Below are 27,903 nucleotides of genomic sequence, written 5' to 3'. Positions count from 1 at the left end.
TATTTTTAATCCCTTTAAAGTGTTTGTGCTCTTCTATATCAGACTGACTCAATAGTGTCCAATAATTCAGCATTAAATATAATTCTAAACATTCAGAGTCACAAAATCAAAAGTAAAGTTAAAGCAGTCCTTCCAGTTGAACAGGAAGAAAAGCTGCTGAAAAACAACAAGCTGACGATCCTTAAACAACACTGCATTTAACCCTTTACTGTCAGAGTAACTCAATAACCAAATAGCCTCTTTAGTAAAGAGACATTTTAATACTAACTACATCAACAATTGGCTAAACCTGAACTTCTCTTGATAAACTCTATATAACATGCATTTACCTTAAATCAAATGTTAAACAGCTGGGATGTCAGATCAGGGTTAAACCAACTGCATTCATGTTAAGGACTATATATATATATACATGTATGAAAGCTCTGCTAATGTCTGCATTGGTGTTTTAGCTGCAGTATGGCAGAGGAGCGAGTAAAGGACTCTCTCTCAGAGAAACACAGGTATTGACACGGGTATTGTTTTTACACCATTATTTCAACACTTTCTCTGAACAACAAAGACCATCAACAATGCTCTTATTTATGTTGCTATTGCTTGATCAAATGATGGACAAAGCTTCAGTTTACAGCTTCAGCAAATGTGTTTAGATCATTCTAGATTACAGACTGCTTGATCTGGTGACATATTTACCAGAGCTGAATATGTGTCATCATGTGTGCTGTTTAAAGTCTTGCACAACATCAGAGTTAAAGCTGAGCGCAGAACAAGTTTCAGCTTGTGCTTTAGTACAAATGTGCATGTTAAACTCAGTGTATAGTTCAGTGAAGAGTATTATAAAATACTTTTGTGTATTTCTATGACAGAAAGTAATGTTTTGTGTTTTATATTCCTCATCAGATTTCTGTGATGAGTTTTTACTCAACAGGTCACAACATCACAAGGTTTTAAATTAAAATCATGCAGAATGAAAAAGCAGCGTGGGTGACACGGTGGTTCAGTGGTTAGCACTGTCGCCTCATAGCAAGATGGTCATTGGTTCAAGTCCCAGCTGGGTCAGTAGGCCTTTCTGTGTGGGGTTTGCACGCTCTCCTCGTGTTGGCATGTGTTTCCTCCGGGTGCTTCCCCCACAGTCCAAACACACGCGCTATAGGGGATTTTGATTAACTAAATTTGCCATAGTGTGTGTGTGTGTGAATGAGTGTGTGGGTGTTTCCCAGTACTGGGTTGCAGCTAGAAGGGCATCTGCTGCATAAAACATGTTGGAATAGTTGGCGATTCATTCTGCTTTGGTGAACTCTGAATAGAGACTAAGCAAAAGGAAAATAAATGATTGAGAAAGCAGCGCATCACTCGTCTGTTTACCCATGATTGCTGTGTAGCAGACCTGATCAGACAGACCTTCAGACAACTAGTTTGTGCTGAATTAAACTGAACAAACTAATGTTTGTCTGATAAACTCTTGTAAAGTAGACTGAAGTGTCACCTCAGGGAGAAAACACCATCATCTGCCAAAAGGTATTTAGTCTTTTACATTATTGATCACACAAAACTGTCAATCACGGTCATTCATAACACTTTTATTATTAACTATTAGGCCGATTTGAAGGTAAAAAAATTTGGATAAGTGGTTAGAGCCCTCACTGTTCACCTCACTGTTGGGAGAGGTTTCCCAAGCCTCCACAGTGTTTTACCCCGTCGAGCTTCACTACAGCAGACAGGCCCGAGGGGTGCTGGATGTCATGAGAGAGGCTTGGAAGGACGAGCCTTCTAACAGTAAAAATGAGCTCCACAACATTCTGGACCTGCGGGCAAAACTCCACGCTCTGAGGCGGCCCTCGTGGGACAATTTGTTAAAAAATTGCCTAGTGGCAAGGACCGTTCATGGACATTCGATGAGTGGGGAGCTTGATTTTGATCTGATGAAGGAAAATTCAACTTACGCCTCTATCCAAGGAATAAATGATTTTTACTACACCCTTCGGATTACACCAGTGCGTTACGCTTACGTTCGGGTTGTTCGAAGCACCGGCTACGTTTCATTGTTTGATGGACAAAATCCTTGCCTGACACTCTGCATTTGCTGCTGCCTACCTCGATGGCATCATCATTTTAGTAATCATTTTCAGCGGCATTTGCAGCATGTGAGGGTGTCCTGACAACACTGAGACGCTCTGAGCTTATGGCCAGCTCGAAGAAGTGTGCAATTGTGCGAATGGAGGTCAGGTATCTGGGAATCCGCTTAGTACACAGGCAGGTGCGGCCCCAAATTGACAAAACTGCAGCATTTGCAACCCTTTCCATGACCTAAGACCAAAAATGAGGTGAGACAGTTCTTGGGGCTGGCGGGATATTATGGGCGTTTTATTCCTAATTATTCGGCCCTCATCAACATGTTAACTAATCTCACCCAAAGGGAGAGCCAGATACTGTACATTAGTCAGAGCAGTTCTAACAGGTTTGTGTGCTGCTTGAGCTGAAAAAAAAAAAAAAGAAATAAAATGTTTGCGCTTACCTGCATTGCCGACCCTGCCTTCCTCTTTCAACATATCATAATACCTCACAACAGTCTAATAAATGATTTGATCACTATTTTGATCTGAAACTTTACTCACAAAAGATTTATCTTCTACCTTGTAAAACACCTTGAGGTTGTGACGCTCTTTTTCCTCTGGTGTGTTTGTGTGTTTAGTGTGAGATCAGGATCATGTGTGTCCAGCTCTGTGTCTCTGAAGAGTGACTGGTCAATAGGTAAACCACCAGACCTCAGAGAGGAAACACCATCATCTGCCAAAAGGTATTTTGTGTTTAACATTATTGGACACATAAAACTGTCAATCACTGTCATTCATAACACTTATGTTATTACCTATTAGCTTTACATTAACACCCGCCAAATGTGGGTAGATTTCGGCTTTGGTGGGTTAGACAGACACCTCCACTAGCCACTTTGGCTGGTTGGAAATAATTTTTAAATTGTGGTTTTCTCAAAACAGGGTTCGACTATAAGAATGACCCAATATGCGTGGAAATGTGATCATAGAATAGAGAAACAGCACGACTAACAAAAAAAAAAATTACATTCGCGCTAGCAGAAGAAAGCAGATGAATACTGAATGAGAGGATAATCATTCGCGCTAACAGCTGATGTGATGCGTGCGACTGTTTAAAGCGCGTGCACGCTCCTGTTTCCTTCTTTGAAGCATGCGTGCCTGGAACGCAACTGTGATCGGATCTCTTTCAAACAGTCAGGCAAAAAAGTAATGCTCATGCACACACAGTCTTGCTGCTTTTAAGAGCTTCAAATATGTCTTTTTGTAAGCAGCACCACTTGCTTTCGTTTTAAACAGATTATTATTTGGCCTTAACCGTGTGATCATCCTTTCATTATCACAGTATATTTTTCACCTGCTTTCTTTTGCTTACGGTTATTTTTGTTTATATGGTTTAATTATCATTTTTTACAACATTTGATTTAATATGAGATTAACTCTCCATTTATGTGTAGGTAACTGGTGATCTGAGAGACCTTTAGTGAGGACAGATTACTGTGCATATATTTGATACATGACAATATTTATTAGTTTAAAATTTTTATTTTTAAAAATTATTTTTAAAAGTCAATTGTTTTTCTTTGTTTTTTTTAAACGTGTTTTTTTAAATAAAAAAGTATAGTATACAGCTATATTTAGCTTGTTTGACACATTTTTAAATGTGGCTAAGAAATTATTTTGGTTTGGTGTGGTTAGAGATAAATTAGGTAAATCCTTAATTTTGAGTTCTGAAAAGTTTTGTGGAATACAAACTAATTGCAGTATAACACCATGAAACCATGACCTATTTGCTAATACATGACACACAGAATGTGAAATGAATGAGGAGGCAGGTGGACACAACACAAAATCTAAATCTAGTAATTTTATGTCAAAGTCATATTTATGCATATAAAAATATTTTCCCAAGAACAAAATTGTGTCTAGTGAAAATGCAGAGTGGCTAGTAATGTTGGAAAACTACTAGCCACTGTGGCTGGTGATCAAAAAAGTTAATGTAAAGCCCTGACTATTAGGCAGATTTGAAGGTAAAAAAATTGGATACGTAGTTAGAGCCCTCACTGTTCATGGTGGGAGAGGTTCCACAAGCCTCCACAAGGTTTTCCCCCTTTGAGCTTCCCTACGGCAGACAGCCCTAAGAGGTGCTGGATTTCGTGAGAGAGACTTGGAAGGACGAGCCTTCTAACAGTAAAAAATAGCTCCAATACATTCTTGACCTGCATGCAAAACTCCACGCTCTGGGGCGGCTCTCGTCAGACAATTTGTTTAAGGCTCAGAATCAGTAGGACTAAAGATGTTACAAGAGCACTAAATGACAACAATTTGCACCGGGAAATAAAGTGCTTGTACTGCTGCCATCATCCAGCCCAAAATTACTTGCCAAGTGGCAAAGACTGTAGGTGATCACTCGAGTGAGGGAGCTTGATTTTAAAGTGGTGCAGATGGAAAGGTGCGGGGCACGCCAAATTTACCATCTAAATTCATTTAAGCTGTGGAAGGATCCAGAGGTGGTGATGCTGGCGACGGTAGTTAGACGGTAGTGGTGGCTTACTACCATCTGGTGCCACCAGCAGGAATTCGCAGATGTGTTCTCACCTCTGCCCAGACGAACCGAATCTGATTCAGCACCTTATTGAGACCACACCAGGTGTTGTAGTTAGAAAACGTCGATACAGGTTGCCTGAACACACACACACACAAAAAAATGGTTCAGGAAGAATTGAAGATGCTGGAAATGAGGGTGGTAGAAGAATCCCACAGTGACTGGCAGAGACCAATTGACAGACAGTATATTATGGGCGTTTCATCCCTAATTATTCGGCCCTCATCAACATGTTAACTAATCTCATTAAAAAAGGAGAGCCAGATACTGTACAATGGTCAGAGCGTTGCCAAAAGGTTTGTGTGCTGCTTGAGCTGAAAAAATTGAAAAAGAAATAAAATGTTTGCACTTACCTGCATTGCCGACCCTGCCTTCCTCTTTCAACATATTCCAAACTTCACAACAGTCTAATAAATGATTTGATCACTATTTTGATCTGAAACTTTACTCACAAAAGATTTATCTTACATCTTGAAAAACACCTTAAGGTTGTGACGCTCCTTTTCCTCTGGTGTGTTTGTGTCTTCAGTGTGAGATCAGGATCATGTGTGTCCAGCTCTGTGTCTTTGAAGAGTGACTGGTTAATAGGTAAACCACCAGACCTCAGAGAGAAAACACCATCATCTGCCAAAAGGTATTTTGTGTTCTACATTATTGATCTCACATGGACTGTATTTCAGTATTCATCTAACCCGTTTTTTGTACAGTAACGTAACAGATATCCATATAGCAATATTAAACTGTATCCTGTCACATTTGCAGTACAAAAGCAGTGCAAAGTTAAATGCACTGTGTGTGCATGTGTGTGTCTGTGTGTGGGTGAACTTTGTAACAGCAATGTGTGTGACTCATCGTAGCAGAAAGGCTTGAATTAACTCAAACCCAAATGAATCAAAAATTCATTGGGAAATTTCTTGCAGTAGTAATTCTCACAAACGTTACACAAGAACTGTTTCCTTCATGTCTGTCATTGTGCTGTTTATTTGATGCAGACGATGCGGAGACTGAGGCACACTCTGACAGGCACGTGGGAATGGTGGGCGGGGAGAACTAACTCATTTGCATTAAAGGCACAGGCCACAGATATAGCTGCAGTGTGTTCACAGCTGAGAATTCTAATATTCTGAAATGTCTAATAAATAATCTGATGGGTATTTTGTGCTAAAACTTTAGACATATTCTGGAGGCACAAAATTTCTTAAAAAAGGGATAAAATAGGTGCCCTTTAAAGGCACAGTATGTAAGATTCTTTCCATTAACCCCATTAGACCCTGCGTCCATTACAATGGACATCACATGACATCCCATTTTTCTGAAATTTGGAACATAATTCAGGTCTGAAGGGGTTAAAATATCTAGAAAACACTAGTATAGTGTTATATACATTTTCTAAATTGATTTGTTTAGAATGTATTCATCCATTGTCCTGATAAGGACAGATATCTGACCATAAAACACCCCCTTACTGTTTGTAACTTTAAATAATGCATTATTTCATCCCGCGTTTCATCCCTAATTATTCGGCCCTCATCAACATGTTAACTAATCTCACTAAAAAAGGAGAGCCAGATACTGTACAATGGTCAGAGCGTTGCCAAAAGGTTTGTGTGCTGCTTGAGCTGAAAAAATTGAAAAAGAAATAAAATGTTTGCGCTTACCTGCATTGCCGACCCTGCCTTCCTCTTTCAACATATCATAATACCTCACAACAGTCTAATAAATGATTTGATCACTATTTTGATCTGAAACTTTACTCACAAAAGATTTATCTTACATCTTGAAAAACACCTTAAGGTTGTGACGCTCCTTTTCCTCTGGTGTGTTTGTGCCTTCAGTGTGAGATCAGGATCATGTGTGTCCAGCTCTGTGTCTTTGAAGAGTGACTGGTCAAAAGGTAAACCACCAGACCTCAGAGAGAAAACACCATCATCTGCCAAAAGGTATTTTGTGTTCTACATTATTGATCTCACATGGACTGTATTTCAGTATTCATCTGGACATTTCTTATTTTACTTTAACAATACTTTAAAGGGCACTTATGATGAAAATTATTTTTTGTTTGCACAGAACTGTGTGTGGGTATAGTGTGTCCATGTCATTATTCCTGATGTTAAACTAGGATCCAAATCCCTCCTCTTTTGAGGCCCACCACAACATGATGTAGGAGTGCAGTTTCCCTGCCAACCAAATTGATTGACAGCCGTGTATTAACAGGGGCCTGTTTCAGAAAGCAGGTTAAGTTAAAACTCAGAGTAGTTTAACCCTGAAATGAGAGAAACTCTGGGTTTTCCGTTTCAAAATGGCAGGTTTGTTAAACTCGAGAAAGCAGGGTAAGTCAAGCCTGTTTCTTAAAGAGAGTTAACTTTAACTCAGAGTCAATTACCGTGGTAACTTACTCTGTGAATCCAACCTGGTCCGGTGCAGGTTTAATTCTCTAAACTCTGAGTTTCGGTCGGTCTCCTCCCCTTTTTTAAAGATGAAGCGGTATTTCTCGCATTAGTCTTACATTTCCACACACCTATTTTAGAGCTCATTTTGGAGATGTGCATAAAAAAGATTGATGGAAACGTCATGATTCACATAACTTTTGAAGTTGGGTTAAACTTTCATTTGATAAGATGCACATAAACTACGAAGTGCACTTAACAAATTACAGTATGTACATTAAAAAATGGTTTGTTAGCGATGATGATGAAAATGCGTGTGAAAGGACAAACCAGCAGACTGAGCACACTGCAGAACATCTTAAATGTTGTTTTAGTCATTCTAAAATGCCTTAACTGTTTCAGTATTATTGTATATTATTAATATATAATTATTAGCGTGTCAAGATCTCCGCGTCTGGCTTCAAACGCCCCACGTGTTCATTGTGTGTCAATTGTCTTCTGAGGCTCAGGTACATTAATTAAATAAAAAAATCATTGACGCAGCTTCTTCTACCGCAGTAATTCTGTTTTTACTGTTGATATTTGGCGCAAGTTAATCAGGAAGTGACGATTTTGTTCTCTTCGACTCTTTGGATAAAAACGCTGCTTTATTTTTAGGCGTTATTCCAGTTTTGCACAAATTTATGTAATAGCCTATATTTTGATGGAAACACAGCTATTGCCTACATTTTTGTCACACACAGAACAAAGTCACGTATGAAGCTTGTCCTTTTTTTCCATAAATAATTAGCTTAACCTTTGACATGTACTGTTACTAGATTAATGGGATTATTATTCTGTCTAAATTATTTTATTACTGCTTACCTTCTTAATGTTATATCAACCTCTATCACTTGATCAATAAAAAGGCAGACACATAACAAGTGCACTGTTAAATCTATTAAAACTGATAAAAGTGTGTTAAAGTTTAGAAAAAAAGTATAAACATCACACATTACATTACTTATTTTATTATACTTAAAATGTTTAAATACTTAAAATTAAAAATTATGCATTAACTTGAGCAGCTGTTTTCCCATGCTGTCTCTGTTTCATTGATGGTTGCTTAATTTTTAATATATACACTCATATTTGCTATAACTTTGCATGAGCACATCAAGTTCAGCTGGAGAAAGAAATGGTGATCTCTTTGTTTAAGATGTTGCCATAGTCACTCGTAATGTCTGCGCTCCATTGATAATGCCTTTTTATAGTCACGGTGCGCGCGCTTAACTCTGAGTTGGTCTACTCAAAGTTGATTGACCCAACTCAGATCAGCTGTTCTGAAAACGAAAACTCAGAGTTTTTAATCTCTCGGTAAATCAACTCAGAGTTAAAGTTTAAACTCCGAGTTGTTTGAACCTCCTTACTGAAACAGGCCCCATGTCTCCTTAGTAACGCAAATAATCATATCAACAAGACAAAGCAACTGGGATTAAAGGTTATGCTCAGCTCTCTGTGATCATTAATCTTCATCACATGTGATCCAGAATAAGTTTTACAGGTTTAAAACATTTCTAAATTAGTGCATGTTAGTAATAAAGTAAGTTAAAGAAGGTAAAATCACTGTATTTACTATACCACAGCTGCATGTAAGTACAATTATAAAATAAGATGCTTCAATACCAGTTTGTGGATGTTGAATCTTTTTTTTTTTTTTGTACAGTAACGTAACAGATGTCCATATAGCAATATTAAACTGTATCCTGTCACATTTGCAGTACAAAAGCAGTGCAAAGTTAAATGCACTGTGTGTGCATGTGTGTGTCTGTGTGTGGGTGAACTTTGTAACAGCAATGTGTGTGACTCATCGTAGCAGAAAGGCTTGAATTAACTCAAACCCAAATGAATCAAAAATTCATTGGGAAATTTCTTGCAGTAGTAATTCTCACAAACGTTACACAAGAACTGTTTCCTTCATGTCTGTCACTGTGCTGTTTATTTGATGCAGACGATGCGGAGACTGAGGCACACTCTGACAGGCACGTGGGAATGGTGGGCGGGGAGAACTAACTCATTTGCATTAAAGGCACAGGCCACAGATATAGCTGCAGTGTGTTCACAGCTGAGAATTTTAATATTCTGAAATGTCTAATAAATAATCTGATGAGTATTTTGTGCTAAAACTTTAGACATATTCTGGAGGCACAAAATTTCTTAAAAAAGGGATAAAATAGGTGCCCTTTAAAGGCACAGTATGTAAGATTCTTTCCATTAACCCCATCAGACCCTGCGTCCATTACAATGGACATCACATGACATCCCATTTTTCTGAAATTTGGAACATAATTCAGGTCTGAAGGGGTTAAACTATCTAGAAAACACTAGTATAGTGTTATATACATTTTCTAAATTGATTTGTTTAGAATGTATTCATCCATTGTCCTGATAAGGACAGATATCTGACCATAAAACATCCCCTTACTGTTTGTAACTTTAAATAATGCATCTGAACACATTCTGGTAGTAAAATGTCCTCTTTGTAACGGTGAGTTTGAAAAAAAGAGACAGAAGATCCATCTGCTGAATCTAATAAAGAAAAATACAAATGTCAAGGTGAAGATCAGAGCGAAAACAAAATAATCCAAGTAACAGAGAGACGCAAACACAACAGGGCACATCTAAAAATCCAACACTGAAACAAGTGCAGATCTGGACACAAAAATCAACTTATGACAAGGTTTATGTGTGATTTATGAAACATTCATATGCAGACAGTCCCATCATACAGATGATCTTTATATGTTGATAAATGTGGCGACTAAAACATGTGTGGCGACTTTGGAAACATGTGTACACCACTTCCCATGTAAAGTCAAAATAAATAAATGAATTGATGGAAGTGTGCGCAGAGCTGTAGGTAAATTCTAAGCAAATATATTTAACCTGAATATTGACTTAAATGAAAAACTTTCAATGCAGGAGACACATGAGTAAGAGTGATGGGCTAAGATTCACATATTCAAAGGAGTATAATAAATGATCTGATTGTGATCTGAATATTTATACATTAAAGCTTTATCTTACACCTTAAACAACACCTTGAGGTTGTGACGCTCCTTTTCCTTTAGCGTGTTTGTGTCTTCAGTGTGAGATCAGGATCATGTGTGTCCAGCTCTGTGTCTCTAAAAAGTGACAGCTTTATTGCATGTAACCTTTTTACATCCTTTTTTGAGTCATGACGCAAAACGATGGGGTGCACTCATTGATTCTTTGTGTTGTTGTTGTTCCTGCAGTGTGGATGGAGATGATCAGACTGGAGACCTGCAGCAGGATTCACTCCAACCAGAACATGATGAACTTCAGAGAGTCAAAGAGCTGCACAAAACCAGCATGAAGAACAAGTATGAGAGATTATTTGAGGGAATCAACCATGGAGAGACTCAAACCCTCCTGAACAGGATCTACACACAGCTCTACATCATAGAAGGAGAAAGTGAAGGAGTGAATGAAGAACATGAGGTTTTACAGATGGAGAAAAGAGCCAGAACAAAACCCTCACAACACACTCCAGTCTACTGCAATGACATCTTTAAAGCCTCAGCTGGAGCAGGACATGAGGAGAAGATCAAGAAGGAGAAAGCCCAGATCAAGACTGTACTCACTAAAGGCATCGCTGGAATTGGGAAAACCGTCTCTGTGCAGAAGTTTGTTCTTGACTGGGCTGAAGGAAAAGACAATCAGGATGTAGATTTCATGTTTGTGCTTCCATTTCGAGAGCTGAACTTGATCAGAGATCATCAGTACAGTCTTCACAGACTACTGCTGGACTTTCATCCTGAACTTCAAGATCTGGAGCCCAAGATTTATGAGCAGTGTAGAGTTGTGTTCATCTTTGATGGTCTGGATGAAAGCAGAATAACACTGAAGTTTTCAGATGAGGAGAAAGTTTGTGCTGTGACTGAAACTTCATCAGATGAGGAGAAAGTTTGTGCTGTGACTGAATCTTCATCAGTGGCTGTGTTGATGTGGAGCCTCCTGAAAGGAGATCTGCTTCCCTCTGCTCTCATCTGGATCACCTCCAGACCAGCAGCAGCCCATCAGATCCCCTCCAGATACATCAAGCGTCTGACAGAGATTCAGGGATTCACTGAGCCTCAGAAGGAGGAATATTTCAGGAAGAGAATCAGCGACGAGCATCAAGCCGGCAGAATCATCTCCCGCATCAGAAGAGCAAGAAGCCTCCAGATCATGTGCCACATACCCGTCTTCTGCTGGATCTCCTCCACTGTGCTTCAGAAGCTCCTGGAAGAAGATGTGAGTGCAGAAATCCCTCAAACTCTGACTGAGATGTACATCCACTTCCTGCTGATTCAGATCAACATGAGGAAGCAGAAGTATGAAGAGAGAGATCCAGAGAAACTCCTGCAGTCCAACAGAGGAGTGATCCTCAAACTTGCTGAAGTGGCTTTCAGACAGCTGATGAAGGGCAATGTGATGTTCTATGAGGAGGACCTGATTGAGAGCGGCATAGACGTCACTGACGCCTCAGTGTATTCTGGGATCTGCACTGAGATCTTCAAGGAGGAATCTGTGATTCATCAGAGGAAAGTCTACAGCTTCATCCATCTCAGCTTTCAGGAGTTTCTGGCTGCTTTCTTTGTGTTTTACTGCCATTTGACAGAGAACAGAGAAGTGCTGAGGGTGATTTATGACAGAGAATATTCAGATGATGAAGATGAGTCAGACAGTGATGAATCTGAATATTCATATGATCAATATCTACAGTCCAGCTCTGAGTTCTCTCTGTATTATCTGCTCAGTTCAGTAGTAGATAAAGCTGTCAGGAGTAGTAATGGTCATCTGGATCTGTTCCTGCGGTTCCTGCTGGGCGTCTCACTGGAGTCCAATCAGACACTCTACCATGATCTGCTGACACACACAGAGGAGAGCTCAGAGAGCATCAGGAGGATCACACAGGACATTAAAAACAAGATCAAGACAGATGATGATCCCTCAGCTGACAGATTGATCAGATGGATGCAGAAGAAGAGAAATGACCGTCTCTCAGCTGAAAGATCCATCAATCTGTTCCTCTGTCTGCTGGAGCTGAAAGATCAGACTCTGGCCAGAGAGATTCAGGAGTTTGTGAAATCAGACAAACACTCAGAGGAGAAACTCTCTCCTGCTCACTGCTCAACAATCTCCTACATGATTGAGATGTCAGAGGAGCCGCTGGATGAGTTAGACTCTAATAAATTCAACACATCAGATGAGGGAAGATGGAGACTGATAGCAGCTGTGAGAAACTGCAGAAGAGCTCTGTGAGTATTCATTGATTGATCACAGAAGACACACATCAGTCTGCACTGAAGACTCAGATCAGTTTAGTGAATCACTGCCCTGCTTTAACAGAAAATCTTTAGCTGGCCATATCGTCCCCCTGTGAGATCGCTGATACACCATATTACTGCATGGGGACGCGGCGGCAGTGTTCTGTTTACTTATTTGCTCATTTATTTCATCATTTCTAAACGTATTTAACAAACTTTTCTTGACTATTTACTCACACAAACAACATTTGTACTTATTTAATAATCTACTTCATTTGCTTTACATTTTATCCTGGAAAATAACTCAAATCCCTGTAAATCCCTGTGCTCCTCCAGCTGAATAGGACATTTGTTGATGTGTATTTGCTCAAATCTAACACAGTGTTGCTCTTGGATAATTGTGTTTGTTTTCTGATCAGAGAAATAGTGTAATTTTAGACACAGTATTGCCGTCTCGCCGCAGACATGCCTCTAATATTACATTTACTGTAGGCCTAAACACTAAACTTTACACTGAGCTCAGTAAAATGCTCTCTGATTAGTTATTAATAATCTGTTCAATAATGCATTACAGTCATGTGAATGGGGAAATATGGGTTCCCCTTCGGGGGGAACTTCAGCACTATAAGTGGATTTGATTGTAAAATCCACGCATTGGGAGGTTCGGTTCAGAAGCTACTCGTCTGAAAGAGTATTGAACGGGCCAATTAAGAATGAATTGGCAGCGCAAGCCTGCGCAGGTGAGCGGCATAAGCAATCAACTGAGTATATAAGCTCACCTGGCGCCAGCAGACGCTATCCTTTTCGCTTCAGAGACTTTCTGATCGAGTCGATGAGGGTTCCTCCTGCTGTGACCAGCGATTCTGAGCGAACGAGAGCATTCTCCCGGTCCAGAGTGTGTACACGCAGTGGCAGACGGTCGAGCTGGGTTTCTCCCTTGCCTGGCGTTCTTTGGGTCCGGTCCTCCAGAGCGGTGCGTATAAAGTTGCAAACTTCACAGAAAGAGCAACACAGTCGTGCAGCACGTCCTTATCAGGACGGCGCTCCGACTGTGCGTTTCTGGATGCGGTGGTTTCCTGTCCTCGGATGATGGGCGCGGGCACTGCGTTACATGTCTGGGGTCCAGCATGTTAATGCGCTGCTCGCGGGCAGTTCATGTCGTCATTGCGATGCCATGACTGTTGCGCAAGATCGTGGTAAGCCTTTGCAAAGGGCGAACCACCCCAGTTGTCCCCTGCTCTGCAGCGGGCACTCGGGCAGATCTGAGGGTTTCAGCGAGAGATAATCCGTCGCCCACGGGCCCGCGGACCTCCCGCTCCTCTAAGCGCTCCATCCAAGCTTCGGGCGGGGGAAGCGATCCGTCTAACAGATGGTAGCCCTTACGCCCGATGACACCGGAGACCAGATGTCCACCGCGGCATCGGAGGGTGGGCTTTCATTGTCCGATGATGATCCAGACCCGCTCGCCCCCTTCGGGCTGGTGAGCGCTGTCACTACGGATCCTGAAACGGACATGTTAGCCGTGCTTTCCCGGGCTGCTTCGGCCGTGGGTTGGAGATGGTTTATCCCCCAGCTCCGCGGCCGGACCGACTAGAGGGGCGTTACCTTCTTCCCGGAGGTGCACAGTAGGCTCACGCGGTCTTGTAAAGCACTTTTTTCTGCTCGTGCTGCGTGTCCCTCCACCCTATCCACTCTTGACGGTGAAACAGCCAGGGGGTATGTGGCGATTCCTCAGGTTGAGTGCGCGATGGCGGTAAATCCGCGCGGCGCCTCTTCTTGGCGGGGTCCGCCTCGTCTCCCATCCAAAGCCTGTAAGTTATCTACCTCCCTCGGAGCTAGAGCTTACATAGCTGCGGGCCAGGCTGCTTCCGCCTTGCATGCGATAGCCACCTACCAGCGCTACCAAGCGCAGGCGCTGGCCGAGCTGCACGAGGGTGGGTCCAACTCAGGCTTACGAGCTTCGCACCGCCGCCGACTTAGCTCTTCGGACTACTGAGTCCGCTGCGTGTGCGTTGGGGAGGACGATGTCCACATTAGTGGTCCAGGAGCGCCACCCCTGGCTGATATGCGCAAAGTCGACAAAGTCCGCTTTCTTGACTTCCCCATATCCCCAGCCAGGTTCGGCGACACTGTCTGTGAATTCACCCAGGAATTCAAGGCGGTGAGAGAGCAGTTGGTGGGTGATGCCTTATCGGCGGTCCGTAGCCCGCTCCGCCCGCCGTGCCATTCATACCTGCTCCTCGCCGAAGGCGCCCGCCTACGAGAGCTGCTCCGCCCCCGCACACGCCTCCGGCGAAGCGAGCGCGTCGGGCACCTCGGAAGCAGGCAGCCCCCCTGCCCAGAACGCCGCTAAGTCCGGCAACGGACCGCGAAGCGCCCCTGGGACAGGCCATCTGGAGAAGAGGGAACTTGCTCTTTCCCCGCTGGAGGGCGGGGCCCATTTCCAACGGCACTTTTTACTGCCATGAAAACATTATGAAAGGGCACTTTTCACTTCCCCAGATGTGACAGCCCGAAATCTGCCAGTCTGGGACGCTATGCTTTCTAGCTTGCAGATTCGGTGCGTTTCGCCAGTGGCTCACGAGCGCTGGGAGGACGGTCTCCTTTCTCCCACCCCTCGAGCCTCCCCTCCAGAGCTCGGGTTTGGAGTGAGAGCAAATATCTCACCTCCAGCTTTTCCGTGGGACCCGCGAGCTTCCCGGATCAGCACACCCACTCCGCGCTGCCCCACTGCTGGTACGTCAGCGATTGTAGCGATGAGTCCATTAGCGAGAGCTCTGCCTGCCTGGTTAGCGCAGACCAGCTCTTCGCGGTGGCTCATACGCACAATCAGAATCGGCTATGCGATTCAGTTCGCGAAACGGCCCCCCAAGTCACGGGTGTGTATTCACCAGGGTCAGCCCCCTGTCCGCCCCTGTCTTGCGAGAGGAGATTGCTGTCCTCCTGGCGAAGGATGCAATCGAGCCGCTCCCTCCAGCCGAGATGGAGAGCGGGTTTTACAGCCCACGCTTCATCGTGCCCAAAAAGAGCGGTGGGTCATGGCCAATCCTAGATCTGCGCGTTTTGAACCGCTGCCTGCACAAGCTGCCGTTCAGAATGCTCACGCAGAAGCGCATCCTCCGGTGCGTTCGTCCTCTGGGTTGGTCTGCAGCATTAGACCTGATGGACGCGTATTTCCATGTCTCCACTCTTCCTCGCCACCGACAGTTTCTGCGGTTTGCGTTTGAAGGTCGAGCTTGGCAATACAAAGCCCTCCCCTTCGGGCTCTCTCTGTCTCCGCGGGTCCTCACCAAGCCCGCGGAGGGTGCCTCAGCGCCCCTTCGGCTCGCGGGCATCTGCATACTCAATTTCTTACGACTGGCTGATTTTTGCCCTCTCTCGGAGCAGTTGATTATGCACAGAGACAAAGTGCTCTGGCACTTCCACCTGTGGGGGTTTCAGGTCAACCGAGAAAAGAGCAAACTCGCCCCCGTGCAGAGGATCTCTTCTCTCGGGCTGGAGCTGGACTCGGTCACCATGGCAGCGCGCCTCTCCGGAGAGCGCGCTCAGCTGATGCTGTACTGTCTGAGAGAGCTCGACAGTAAAATAGTGGTCCCACTGAAACTATTTCAGAGGCTCCTGGGGCATATGGCATCCGCAGCCGCTTCATGCCGCTCGGATTATTCTATATGAGACCACTTCAGCACTGGCTTCACGATCGAGTCCCCAGACGCGCATGGCACGCGCGCGCACACCGAGTCTCTGTTACTGCGCTGTGTCGCCGCGCCCTCAGCCCTTGGAGCGACCCCTCGTTCCTACAGGCCTGGGTGTCTCTAGAACAGGCGTCCAGTCTTGTTGTCGTTTCAGCAGACACTTCCAACACGGGCTGGGGGGCTGTGCGTTGCGGGCATGCGGCTGCGGACCTGTGGAAAGGTACCCAGTTGCATTGGCATATCGCCTGGAGCTGTTGGCAGTGTTTCTCGCTCTCCACCGTTTTTTTCCGGTGCTGGAGCGGCAACACGTGCTGGTCAGGACGGACAGTACGGCGGCGGTGGCGTATATCAGCCGTATAGGGGGTATGCGCTCTCGCCGCATGTCTCAGCTCGCCCGCCGTCTGCTCCTCTGGAGTCATCCGCGGCTGAAATCGCTGCACGCCATTCATATTCAGGCAAGCTCAACCGTGCAGCCGATGCGCTCTCACGGCAGCCTTGCGTCCTGGAGAATGGAGACTCCACCCCGAGTCTGTTCAGCTGATATGGGCGCGATTCGGGGAAGCCCAGATCGATCTGTTGCTTCCCCCGAGATCGCTCATTGCCAGTTGTTCTTTCCCTGACCGAGTGCTCTCGGCACGGATGCACTGGCTTACAGCTGGCCTCGGGGCACGCGCAAATACGCGTTTCCCCCAGTGAGCCTGCTCGCGCAGTTACTGTGCAAGGTCAGGGAGGACGAGGAACAGGTTGCTGGTTGCGCCCCTCTGGCTCAACCGGACCTGGATGTCAGAGCTCTCCCTCGCGATAGCCCTCCCCTGGCAGTCCCTTCGAGAGAGCACCTACTCTCTCAGGGACAGGGCACCACCTGGCACCCTCGCCGATCTTTGAAGAGATTTTTAGACGCAAGGAAGACTTAGGTAACCTCCAATTGCGGTGGCTAATACCGTCACTCGGGCTAGAGCTCCCTCCCCGAGCGCGCCTATGCCCTGACGTGGAGTCTATTCACTGAATGGTGTGTCTCTCGCTGAGAAGACCCCCGCAATTTGCCAGATCAGCGTTGTGCTTTCTTTACGCCGAGAGAAGTTGGAGAGCAGGCTGTCGCCCTCCACACTCAAGGTTACGTGGCTGCCATCTCCGCTCTTATAACGCGGTGGCTGGCAGCACCGTGGGAACGCATAACCTCATCATCCGGTTCCTCAGGGGCGTTAAGCGAATTAATCCACCCCGCCCCCTCTCATGCCCTCTTAGGATCTTGCCCTCGCTACACAAGCCGCGTCAGATCCCTTCGATCCTCGACTCAGTATTTTTCTGTCCCTGAAGACAGCTCTGCTGGTCGCGTTGATATCGATTAGAGGGTCGGGGACCCGGAGGCATTTTTCGGTCAGTGACTCGTGCCTGTAATTGGGCTGGCTTCTCTCACATCCTGAGACCCCGCCCGCGATATGTGCCCAAGGTTCCTACCACTCCGTTTTAATACGAGGTAGTGAGCCTGCAAGCGCTGCCCTCGGAGGAGGCAGACCCAGCCCTTCTTATTGTCCAGTTCGCGTTTTGCGTATTATCCGGACCGCACTCAGAGTTTAGATCATCTGAGCAGCTCTTCGTCTGTTATGGCGGTCGGCAGCAGGGAAGTGCCGTACCGAAATAAGTTCCCACTAGATTGTGGATGCCTTTCTTTCACTATCAGAGCCGAGATGAGCCGCGTCCCCCGAGAGCGCGTGCGCACTCCACTCGGAGCTTCGCATCCTCTCGAGCGCGTGCACGCGGCGCCCCTCTAACAGACATCTGTAGAGCTGCGGGCTGGGTAACACCCAACACATTTGCAAGGTTTTACAATCTGCGAGTGGAGCCGGTTTCCTCAAGGGTATTAGGTAACCCTTGGTGATTGAGGAAACAATTCGGTAGGGTGTTGAAACACGCTTGCTGCGCCATTTTCCCTAACACGGAGATACGTGCGCCTTTTTATCTGTCAGTAAAGTTCCCCGTCAGGTGAGCCCTGCAGATTCCTCCGTGGCCCCCAGCACTGACTCAGCGGAGGAGTCACTTGCTGGCCCACTACGTTGTAGGTCAGCCCGCGTTTTGGGTAAAGGTGCCTGCTATGAGTGATCCCCACTAGGCGATCCCATATGCTTATTCCGCCACGGTTAAGTCCCCCCCCCCTGGGCGGACCCGTGTCTTCCCTCCCCGCTAACCACTCTTTTGATATGCGTACTCCCCCTTTTTAGGGCTAGTCCATATGTATTCTGCCATCTATCCCCCCTTGGGTAACGGATGGCCTCCGCAGCGTCCTCCCTATCGGGATTGCACGCTTCCCAACGTACTGTCGTATTTTCCTAGAATTATCTAGATGCTCACGACTTCCCAAAAAATATATATAAATCCGTAAAACTTCTGTTGAAGTAGGATAAATTAGGGCCAGGGACACGTTGGAGGACCGCGCCCCCCATGATGTGGGTGCGTCACGCTTGCTTGACTATCTCCTCATCGGGGGTGTTGGTAAGGTGCAGTCATTATGGCGCTTTCAATGGGCTCCCAATGCGTGGATTTTACAATCAAATCCACTTATAGTGCTGAAGTTCCCCCCGAAGGGGAACGTTCGAGGTTACTAAAGTAACCCTTCGTTCCCCGAGGAGGGTAACGGAAGCACTATACTCCGTCGCCATAATGACTGTCCCTTAGCTGTTGAAAGTCTCTTCAGCTTAAAAAGGATAGCGTCTGCTGGCGCCAGGTGAGCTTATATACTCAGTTGATTGCTTATGCCGCTCACCTGCGCAGGCTTGCGCTGCCAATTCATTCTTAATTGGCCCGTTCAATACTCTTTCAGACGAGTAGCTTCTGAACCGAACCTCCCAATGCGTGGATTTTACAATCAAATCCACTTATAGTGCTTCCGTTCCCCTCCTCGGGGAACGAAGGGTTACTTTAGTAACCTCGAACGTTTAGTTTAATGTAGTTTCAGTAAATACATAAATAAATGAAAGGAAGATATGTTTAAATGAAATAAATAGGCTTGTTCTGAGGCATGAGGGTGGTATGAAGGCCCAATGTCCACAGGTGGGGGTTGCAGCCCAACTCCATGGTACAACACCATGAGGTAGCCTGACTGCCATTAGTTACTGAAATGAGATCCTCTGACTCCTTGTGAGACCAAATACCAGTGTGACCCTGGATTCCTCCTAATGCAAGACAATGCTGGACCTCATGTGTCTGGAGTGTGTCAGCAATTCCTGCAGTTCACTACAGTTTTGAGTGTGACTCCAAATCTAGACCTCCATGGGTTAATACATTTGATTTCCAGTGATGATGTCTGTGTGATTTTGTTGTCAGCACATTCAACTGTGTAAAGAACAACGTATTTAATAAGAATATTTCATTCATTTAGATCTAGGATGTGACATTTTAGTGTTCCCTTTATTGTTTGAGCAGTATATATATAGTTAATTTCCAGTGTTGCTTTTATCATTGTAGACTGAACTCATGAACACTCAACACTGCTCATTTCTTACTGCTGATTTTGTTGCTCTTGGTCCTCTACACAGGCTACAGGGCTGTAATCTCACTGTTCAGTGCTGTAAGAGTTTGTCTTCAGCTCTACAATCCTCAAACTGTGTCCTGAGAGAGCTGGACCTGAGTAACAATGACCTGCAGGATTCAGGAGTGAAGCTTTTCTCTGATGAACTGAAGAGTCAACACTGTAAACTGGACACACTGAGGTAAAATGCTGCCACAAATGACTTTTCCATTGTGAAATGCAGTGAAGTATAATGAAGTAATGAGCATATGCTGTAATGTATTTTATTTCTGTTTATTAATTGTGCATATGTCATACTTCAAGTGTGAAGTCAAATATGAGAAACTTTGTTTATATCAGATATAATATTGCTCTTTAGTGTAATTTCTGCTGAAATGATCATTGATTGGTGTTCTTTGGTGTTTTTGGGGCGTCTCTAAATGAGCTGTGTTTCTGCAGATGTTCAGCCCATCACCGAGTCTCTTTATTTATTGATGTTAATGTGTGTAAAGTTATATTAAGTCAGTTTTATATTCATTTCAGGAATACTATTGACTAATATGAAAATGTTCATATGCCTTATTTACAATTAGGGGTGTCAAAATTAATAGTTTTTTCAGTGCACCGCAATGCAGACGCGGACAATTCGGTATCAGTTTAGTAATAATCATAACCGGTTATTATGTACTGATGTCATTTACCTTATATGCGCTTTGTCGCGAGGGAGGTGAGCGCGGGTATTTATAACACTACTGGTGCCAACTGTGCATAATTTTACTGCGTGTGTCTGATTTCTGTACAGTCTTTCACTGACAATTGCAGAAGAAGCCCCTATTTCTCTGAGATTGAGGGAATGAAAGTACTCCATTTCTTCGTCTCTCTCTCACTGTAGCCCATTTCAGCTGCTGGCGTGACTTTTCCTCCCCTCTCTTTTCCTCTCGGCTGTATGCATTCCCGCGGCTGTACCTGTGCATTGTCGCGGGACCCGACCAGATTTCATGCGAATACATTTCCGAATATAGTGCAGGAGCAGTCGGTAACTGGTGTAATTTTAACAGGAGTGGATATTGCTCCAGATCGAGCAAGCAAGCGTGCGTGGCGTGTGTGTGTGTAGAAGTCTGTTTATGGGTGTGTGTGTGCAGATGTGTGTTGGTGTGGTATTTGAGTGTATGTGTCAGTGTGTGTGTGTGTGTGTGTGTGTGTGCGTGCGTGCGTGAGTGCGTGCGTGTGTGTTTGTTTGGTGCTGTCTATGTTTGTGTGTGAGAGACAGTGTGATTGTGTGTCTGTGTGTGTGTGTATGTGTGTGTGTTTATACAGACAGCTTGTTACAGCCACCCCCTAAAATACAACACTGTGTATGAAAAGCAACGTCAGTGCACCGAGATATCAAATTGAACCGAACCGTGAGACCAGTGTAGGTTCACACCTCTATTTACAATACAGTTTGTAAAGTCATATTTTCTGTCTGTTAATATTATATAAGAGACTTGCTCTGTTTAACATATATGAGGATCTGAATGGATTTGCATTGTTAACATTAAATAACAGTTAAAAAGGTGTTTTTTATTTCATAAAATACGTTTTTTTTTTTTTATAGTTGTTACTCTTTTAAATAATTCTGCATAAATCTGCACTTTTTTTTTTTTTTTTTTTTTTTTTTTACAAAATTCTGCTCAGAAATAGCAAATAAACCGTCTGGCCAACTCATTTTGATCCAGAGATCTTCTCTTTAAAAAGTTAACGTAATAACGAAATACAAATGTTTGATCTTCCTCCATGAGATCATTAAAGCAACTCTGAATAGTTAAAGGAGTCTTTTCCTTTTCCCTATGAGGAGAAATCACTCCTCACGGCGACATCAATAATTACATCCACTCACACACAATAATACAGTGTCTTTTACTGTCCTCTACACAGACTACAGAGCTGTAATCTTACTGTTCAGTGCTGTGAGAGTTTGTCTTCAGCTCTACAATCCTCAAACTGTGTGCTGAGAGAGCTGGACCTGAGTATCAATGACCTGCAGGATTCAGGAGTAAAGCTTCTCTCTGATGGACTGAAGAGTCAACACTGTAAACTGGAGACACTGAGGTCTGAGTTTAAACACCTGATTGATGGATGGACAGATGGATTATAATTATGTATTGCATTTAACAAATTACTAAAAATTACACTGTAGTTTTGATTATTATTTTTATTCATTTCTCAGACTGGCCATGTGTAATCTCACTGATCAGTGCTGTGAGAGTTTGTCTTCAGCTCTACAATCCTCAAACTGTGTGCTGAGAGAGCTGGACCTGAGTAACAATGACCTGCAGGATTCAGGAGTGAAGAAGCTCTCTGATGGACTGAAGAGTCAACACTGTAAACTAGAAACACTGAGGTAAATGATTCTCCACTCAACAGATACAGTTTCATATTGGGTTACCTGATGTGGAGCCCTATTTAGTGGATTGACAGAAGAAAAAAAAAACATTTACAGGGTTGTGATTTTAATCGTAACTATACTAATGTATGTTTATGAAAAATATATTCAAAAGCATCACTGAGTATATTAAAAAATGTTGCTCTTTCAGAGCTTGTCTTTTTCCAATATACTCAAGTATGACCTAAAGTTAAAGCAATCAGTTTATTTTAAGGATCTTTTAATGAATTACCTCTGAATTATTTATTCATATTTTATATTTTTTATATTTATATTTGTTGTGTCCTGGTGAAGTTTAGACATGCTCTGCTGTTTGTTCAGTTTGCAGTTTCTTGTAAACATATAAAAGTGTAACAACACTCTTAATATTATGTAAACCACTACAATAATATGAAGACACACTATAAGCATGTATTCAGCAGTTTACTGTAAGGGACCTGGGGCCTGTTTCAGTAAGGAGGTTCAAACAACTCAGAGTTTAAACTTGAACTCTGAGTTGATTTACCGAGAGATTAAAAACTCAGAGTTTTCGGTTTCAGAACAGCTGATCTGAGTTGGGTCAATCAACTTCGAGTAGACCAACTCAGAGTTAAGCGCGCACACCGTGACTATAAAAAGGCATTATCAATGGAGCGCAGACATTACGAGTGACTATGGCAATATCTTATAAAAGAGATCAGCATTTCTTTCTCCAGCTGAACTTGATGTTCTCATGCAAAGTTATAGCAAATATGAGTGTATATATTTGAAAAGAAGCAGCCATCAACCAGTTAGCGTGGGAAAACAGCTGCTCAAGATAATGCCTAATTTAACTTTTTAAGTATTTAAATATTTAAGTATAATTAAATAAGTAATGTAATTTGTGACGTTTATATATTTTTTTCTAAACTTTCTTTTACACATTTATTAGTTTTAAATGATTTAACAGTGCACTTGTGTGTCTGCCTTTTTTATTGATCAAGTGATAGAGGTTAATATAACATTTAGAAGGTAAGCAGTACTAAAAATAATTTTTAGAAAGAATAATAATCCCATTAATCTAGTTACAGTGCATGTCGAAGGTGAATTCAATTTAATTATTTATTAAAAAAGCATAAGCCATTCTAGTACAGTTCTTCTGTGTGTGACTAAAATGTAGGCAATAGCTATTTTCCATCCAAATATATTACATAAATTTATGTGCAAAACTGGAATATTGCATAAAAGATGCGAATAAAATTCCATCCAATGAGTCAAAGAGAAAAAAAATGTCACTTCCTGATTAAACTGGCACCAAATATCAACAGTAAAAACAGAATTTACTGTGGTAGAAGAAGCTGCGTCAATTAATTCTTTATTTAGCCTAATTAATGTACTTGCACCTCGATGTCAGAAGACAATGCTGAAACACAATGAACACGTGGGGGCGTCTGAAGCCATGAGGCGCGGAGACTCTTGACACGCACCAGACGTTCGGAGGTAATTAATAATATACACTAATACTGAAACAGTTCAGGCATTTTAGAATGACTAAAACAATATTTAAGACATGTTACAGTGTGCTCAGCCTGCTGTTTGTCCATTCACACACATTTTCATTATCATATGATCATGATCTTTTTTTTAATGTACATACTGTAATTTGTTCAGTAAAAGTGTTTCCATCGTAGTTTATGCGCACATTTTCTATCGAATAAAAGTTTATCCTACTCAGTTATGCGCGTTTTTTATGCATATTTTAAAAAGTTATGTGCATCATGACGTTTCTATCAATCGTTTTTATGCACTTATCCAAAATGAGCATTAAAATAGGTGGGTGGAAACGTAAGGCTAAGGCGAGAAATACCGCTTCATCTTTAAAAAAAGGGGAGGAGACAGACAGAAACTCTGAGTTTAGAGAATAAAACCTGCTTCTGACCAGGTTAGATTCACAGAGTAAGTTACCACAGTAACTGACTCTGAGTTAAAGTTAACTCTCTTTCAGAAACAGGCTTGACTTACCCTGATTTCTCGAGTTTAACAAACCTGCCATTTTGAAACAGAAAACCCAGAGTTTCTCTCATTTCAGGGTTAAAATACTCTGAGTTTTCACTTAACCTCCTTTCTGAAACAGGCCCCTGGTGAACTGATGTATTTACTACACATGCATCTGAAAATAACCCTGATTACTCATTCACATGAAGCAATATATTGACTGAAGATCTTCTGTCAGAAAGGCTGTGTGTGAAGGAGAGTCAGCGCTCATGATTATTGATCAGGTGTTTCTCAGCTGACAGAATAAAAGTCCCCTAATGCTCTATCAGTGTGAATGTGACTGTCAGGCTGGTGAAAGAGACATTAAGAGAGTGGATTTGTGTTTGTTTTAGTTTATTTACATCATCGTCCACAACATAATATACAAATGAAGATCAGGTCATGTTCTGTTGCTCTTCATACAGTAAAGTTTGATCTACAAGCTGAAGTTTGTGACTGTCAGGGCTGTAGTACTCGAGTCCAGACTCAAGACGTTTCTTACTATAGTCTAGGACTCGCTAATATTCAGACATGAACTTGGTCCAGCAATAGCCATTGGTTGAGTGTGTTTGTAAAATCACTGTTAAATCCACTGTGAGTCTAGAATGGGCACTGACACTCTCGTGTGATACGCTTGTCTGCGGCTGCATCTTATTGCTCCTCCTCCATATGAGTGCCCTGTTCAAGTGCGCATCAGTCACTGTCACTCAGACACATGTGGGTCACCTCTCTGTTTCTTAAGACTCCTCTCTGCTAAAGCTAAACTAATAGAAGTGATGTTTAGCTGAGAGCTAGTTAACGTTAACTGCTAGCATGTTCCATCCTAAACATAAGAGTTAAAGTTAGCACTCGCACAGGTTAGAAAGCAGTGAAAGTGATATAATATAATGTATGTCTTATATCTGCAAATTTAGGGAGCATCTTTAAAGTCTGGACACCTGATTAGGGCTGGGCGATGTGGATTTGATTAGATCAGGTTAGATTAGATTAGATAATCCACATTATTGAGAAAAGATAATCTAGTGAAGTGATTAAGTAAATGTCGGCCCAGTCTGTAAGTGTAAATGGTCTAGTAATAACACGACACTTCGCTTTAGATTGTAGATGAATGCATATGCTAAAGCTTTATTTCATGTGTCAGTCGCTCCATCTCACCCACAGGAACAGGCTGACAGACATCTAGAATGACTTTAACACACAAATAAAGCAAACAAACCTGAAGGAGAGATCAGGCCTTTTGCTCATGAGTATATTCTGAGGTGTAGACCCCCTCACACACTTTGGAGAGGAATGTGTGAGTGAAAGAGAAAGCGGATGGCCAATCATGAGCTGCGGCCTCAACACATTACACACATATTAGTTTGAGCACTGGCTAGACAGTATCTATAGGCTGTATCATATTTGCTTGTCCACAGTTTTACTAGTTAATAAATGCGTCTTGATGATGCTGTGATGTAGGGCTGGACGAGAGTTTGAAGCTGCATTGAGTTTGTGCTGGCCATCCTCCAAGATAAGCAGCTCAGCATCTATCTGTTGCTCTGTCCCGCCTGGGTGTTTTGGTCATTCAGAGGAGTTCACCAGCGCTTCTTTCTTCTCCAGTTATTCCTCTTCAGAGATTGTGTGTGTGTGTGTGTGGGGGGGGGGGGGGGGGGGGGGGGCATGTCTCATGACAGATGTGAGGGGAGAGACGAGATTATCTGCATCATGCATATCTTTAAAGGAGATTATTAATAAATATTGTCTGACATCACCCAGCCCTACACCTGATTACACATTTCAGACCTCTGCAACATTTGAGTAAATGCCTTACAGTCATACAACCAGCTGTAATCCTGCATCTAGGTGTCGATCATCTACAAATCACACTTATAATGTTTTAAAATCAACTATTAAACCACATTAAGATGAAACATTATTGATGTGCACAAACTATTGCACAATTAACAGGTCAAAAGAGTGTAAAGAGGACGATCACTCATTGTCATTGATGATTTCAGCACACATCAACACTGTAAAAGGTGTGTATGATCTCTGACACTAGATGATGCTCAGCTGGGTTTACAGGTTTGCTATTCTCTTCATTCTCTGCTGAAGTGTGAATGTGAAAGTGAAATGTCAGATGTAACTTCACTTTACTTTATAAATGTCCACAGATGTCTGTGATCTGCTGAAAATGATCTGTTGGTATATTATCCTGCATTTATTCAGTGGATTCTTCAATAAGTAATGTGTTTAAGAATAGGAACGTTTAATACCCTAATATGATCCTACAGTGTTACTTTACTCATCATTATTGATCATTACAAATAATCCTGAATCAGTATTCCCTCGCATGACATCAGAATGTCCCTCACATGTCAAAAACAATCCAACTATGTGGAGGATCATTGAATAGCAGCACTTAATACATGACTTTAAGATGATCAAGTGTGACTTCTTCCTCCTCACAACAGACTTTACAGCTTGATGTGGTGTATTATGAACAATGTCTTTGCTCTGTACACTTCTACAGATGATGTCGAGTCCTTGTTGAGTGTGTGAGTGTGTGTGTTTGCTGATGCGAGGGCTCGATCAATAAGGAGAGCTAATCAGGATGTGTGTGTTCATCACTGCTGTTGACATGAGCAGAAACAGCAGTCAGCATCTTCACAACACAAAGAGATGTGTGATTGTCCAACTGTGTGATGTGGACTATTGCTGTGTTTGTAGATTGTCTGGCTGTATGGTGACAGAGGAAGGCTGTGGTTTTCTGTCTTCAGCTCTGACTTCAAACCCCTCACACCTGAGAGAGCTGGATCTGAGCTACAATCATCCAGGAGATTCAGGAGTCAAGCTGCTCTCTGAACAACTGGAGGATCCAAACTACACACTGGACAAACTCAAGTATGTGGAGCAGCACTGGCCTTGTGCTTTTACACTGAATGGCTTTAAAAAGACACTAGAAAGCTCTTTTGTGATCAGCTTCAGTTTTCTGTGAGGGTTATGGGGTAAGGACAGACAGAAGATACAGCTTGTAGAGTATTCCAGTCATGAAGAGCAAATCATTGAGTGTGAAATGAATCTCCTCTGTAATTGTTGGAGTGTATTGGCTCAGTTACAGTGACATTAAGCGGGACACACTGTACAGTTTCAGCATTTGAGCTGAGCAGAGAAACTTCTTCCTCCATTTGTGCTGAAGAATCCTACAATATCAGGTCAGGAATAGGGTTGGGGATTGAAGATGGATTCGGATTCTGGAATCAGACACTTGGATTAATGTTCAGACTCTTGTTCTAAAATCAACATCTGGATTCCTCTTCTCTGTGCACACATGTGTATTTTTCACTTGCTAATCTGTCAGGAAGTTGGGCGCTGGCGAGCAGCTTTAATAATCTGAACATAGTTTAGAGATGAACTGCAACATGTGCTCAAAGGCTGCATGTGCTGAAGAACGATGGCAAAGCTAAGTGTGATCACTGTAATAAATGAATGTTGCAGCAGGGTGTCTCCATCAACATGAGCAGTATCTGCGCTCGCTTCACCAACAGCAGAGGAAAAGAACGCACTGTGTTACATTCATTGTGCATCCCGGCTCAACCAACAAGTGTTGTGTGTTTTAGCTCAAGAGTTTGGAGCGTGTAGCTGAGCAGCTCAGTGCTAGCTTTAGCTTATTAGCTGAGGGGGAAACTAAACAGCTCATTCTCTCCATCTGTGTGTGTTTACAGTCTGGATCATGGAGGACACACGAGGATTAAAGCAGGACCGCGCAAATGTAGGACTACACGCACGCACACACACACACACACACACACACACACACATGCACAAACACTCTCACACACACACGCACAGACAGACGCAAACACACGCACACTCACACACACAAACACGCACACACACATATAAACACACACTCTCACTCTCTCTCACACACACGCACTTACACACACACACA

The 27,903-nt window shown here is 43.1% G+C and overlaps 4 protein-coding genes across 6 annotated transcripts in view; 3 read left to right on the top strand and 1 right to left on the bottom strand.

Annotated features, from left to right (window-relative positions):
• The window catches only part of LOC137489757 (protein NLRC3-like), a 407,221-nt gene that overhangs the window by 87,068 nt on the left and 292,250 nt on the right, over positions 1–27,903 (bottom strand). The gene's annotated exons all lie outside the window — the stretch shown is intronic.
• LOC148682312 (uncharacterized) overlaps positions 1–27,903 on the top strand; it is a 342,019-nt gene that overhangs the window by 100,805 nt on the left and 213,311 nt on the right. The window lies entirely within an intron of this gene.
• Positions 1–27,903, top strand: part of LOC137487276 (uncharacterized protein K02A2.6-like) — a 252,759-nt gene that overhangs the window by 114,412 nt on the left and 110,444 nt on the right. The window contains exon 1 of one of the 3 annotated variants that reach the window (XM_088650069.1): positions 2,693–2,843. The exons of 1 other annotated variant lie outside the window; for it this stretch is intronic. The gene's annotated coding sequence lies outside the window, so the exon portion shown is untranslated. Of the gene's footprint in view, positions 1–2,692; positions 2,844–6,868; positions 8,534–27,903 lie in introns of those variants that run through there. One more of the 3 variants, XM_088650071.1, reaches the window with a different exon arrangement.
• Positions 1–27,903, top strand: part of LOC103910668 (uncharacterized) — a 33,483-nt gene that overhangs the window by 239 nt on the left and 5,341 nt on the right. The window contains exons 2-11 of the mRNA XM_087249715.2: positions 453–503; positions 2,693–2,797; positions 5,186–5,290; positions 6,492–6,596; positions 10,319–12,346; positions 19,581–19,754; positions 21,470–21,643; positions 21,762–21,935; positions 26,679–26,852; positions 27,674–27,720. Of these exons, the coding sequence (XP_087105841.1) occupies positions 460–503; positions 2,693–2,797; positions 5,186–5,290; positions 6,492–6,596; positions 10,319–12,346; positions 19,581–19,754; positions 21,470–21,643; positions 21,762–21,935; positions 26,679–26,852; positions 27,674–27,720 (3,130 nt within the window). The 5' untranslated portion in view covers positions 453–459. The remainder of the gene's footprint in view (positions 1–452; positions 504–2,692; positions 2,798–5,185; positions 5,291–6,491; positions 6,597–10,318; positions 12,347–19,580; positions 19,755–21,469; positions 21,644–21,761; positions 21,936–26,678; positions 26,853–27,673; positions 27,721–27,903) is intronic.

The sequence above is a fragment of the Danio rerio genome, chromosome 4 (assembly GCF_052040795.2).
Source record: "Danio rerio strain M-AB ecotype USA chromosome 4, GRCz13ab, whole genome shotgun sequence".
In the NCBI taxonomy this organism is placed as follows: domain Eukaryota; kingdom Metazoa; phylum Chordata; class Actinopteri; order Cypriniformes; family Danionidae; genus Danio; species Danio rerio.
This window is presented reverse-complemented; position numbering and strand designations above follow the sequence as displayed.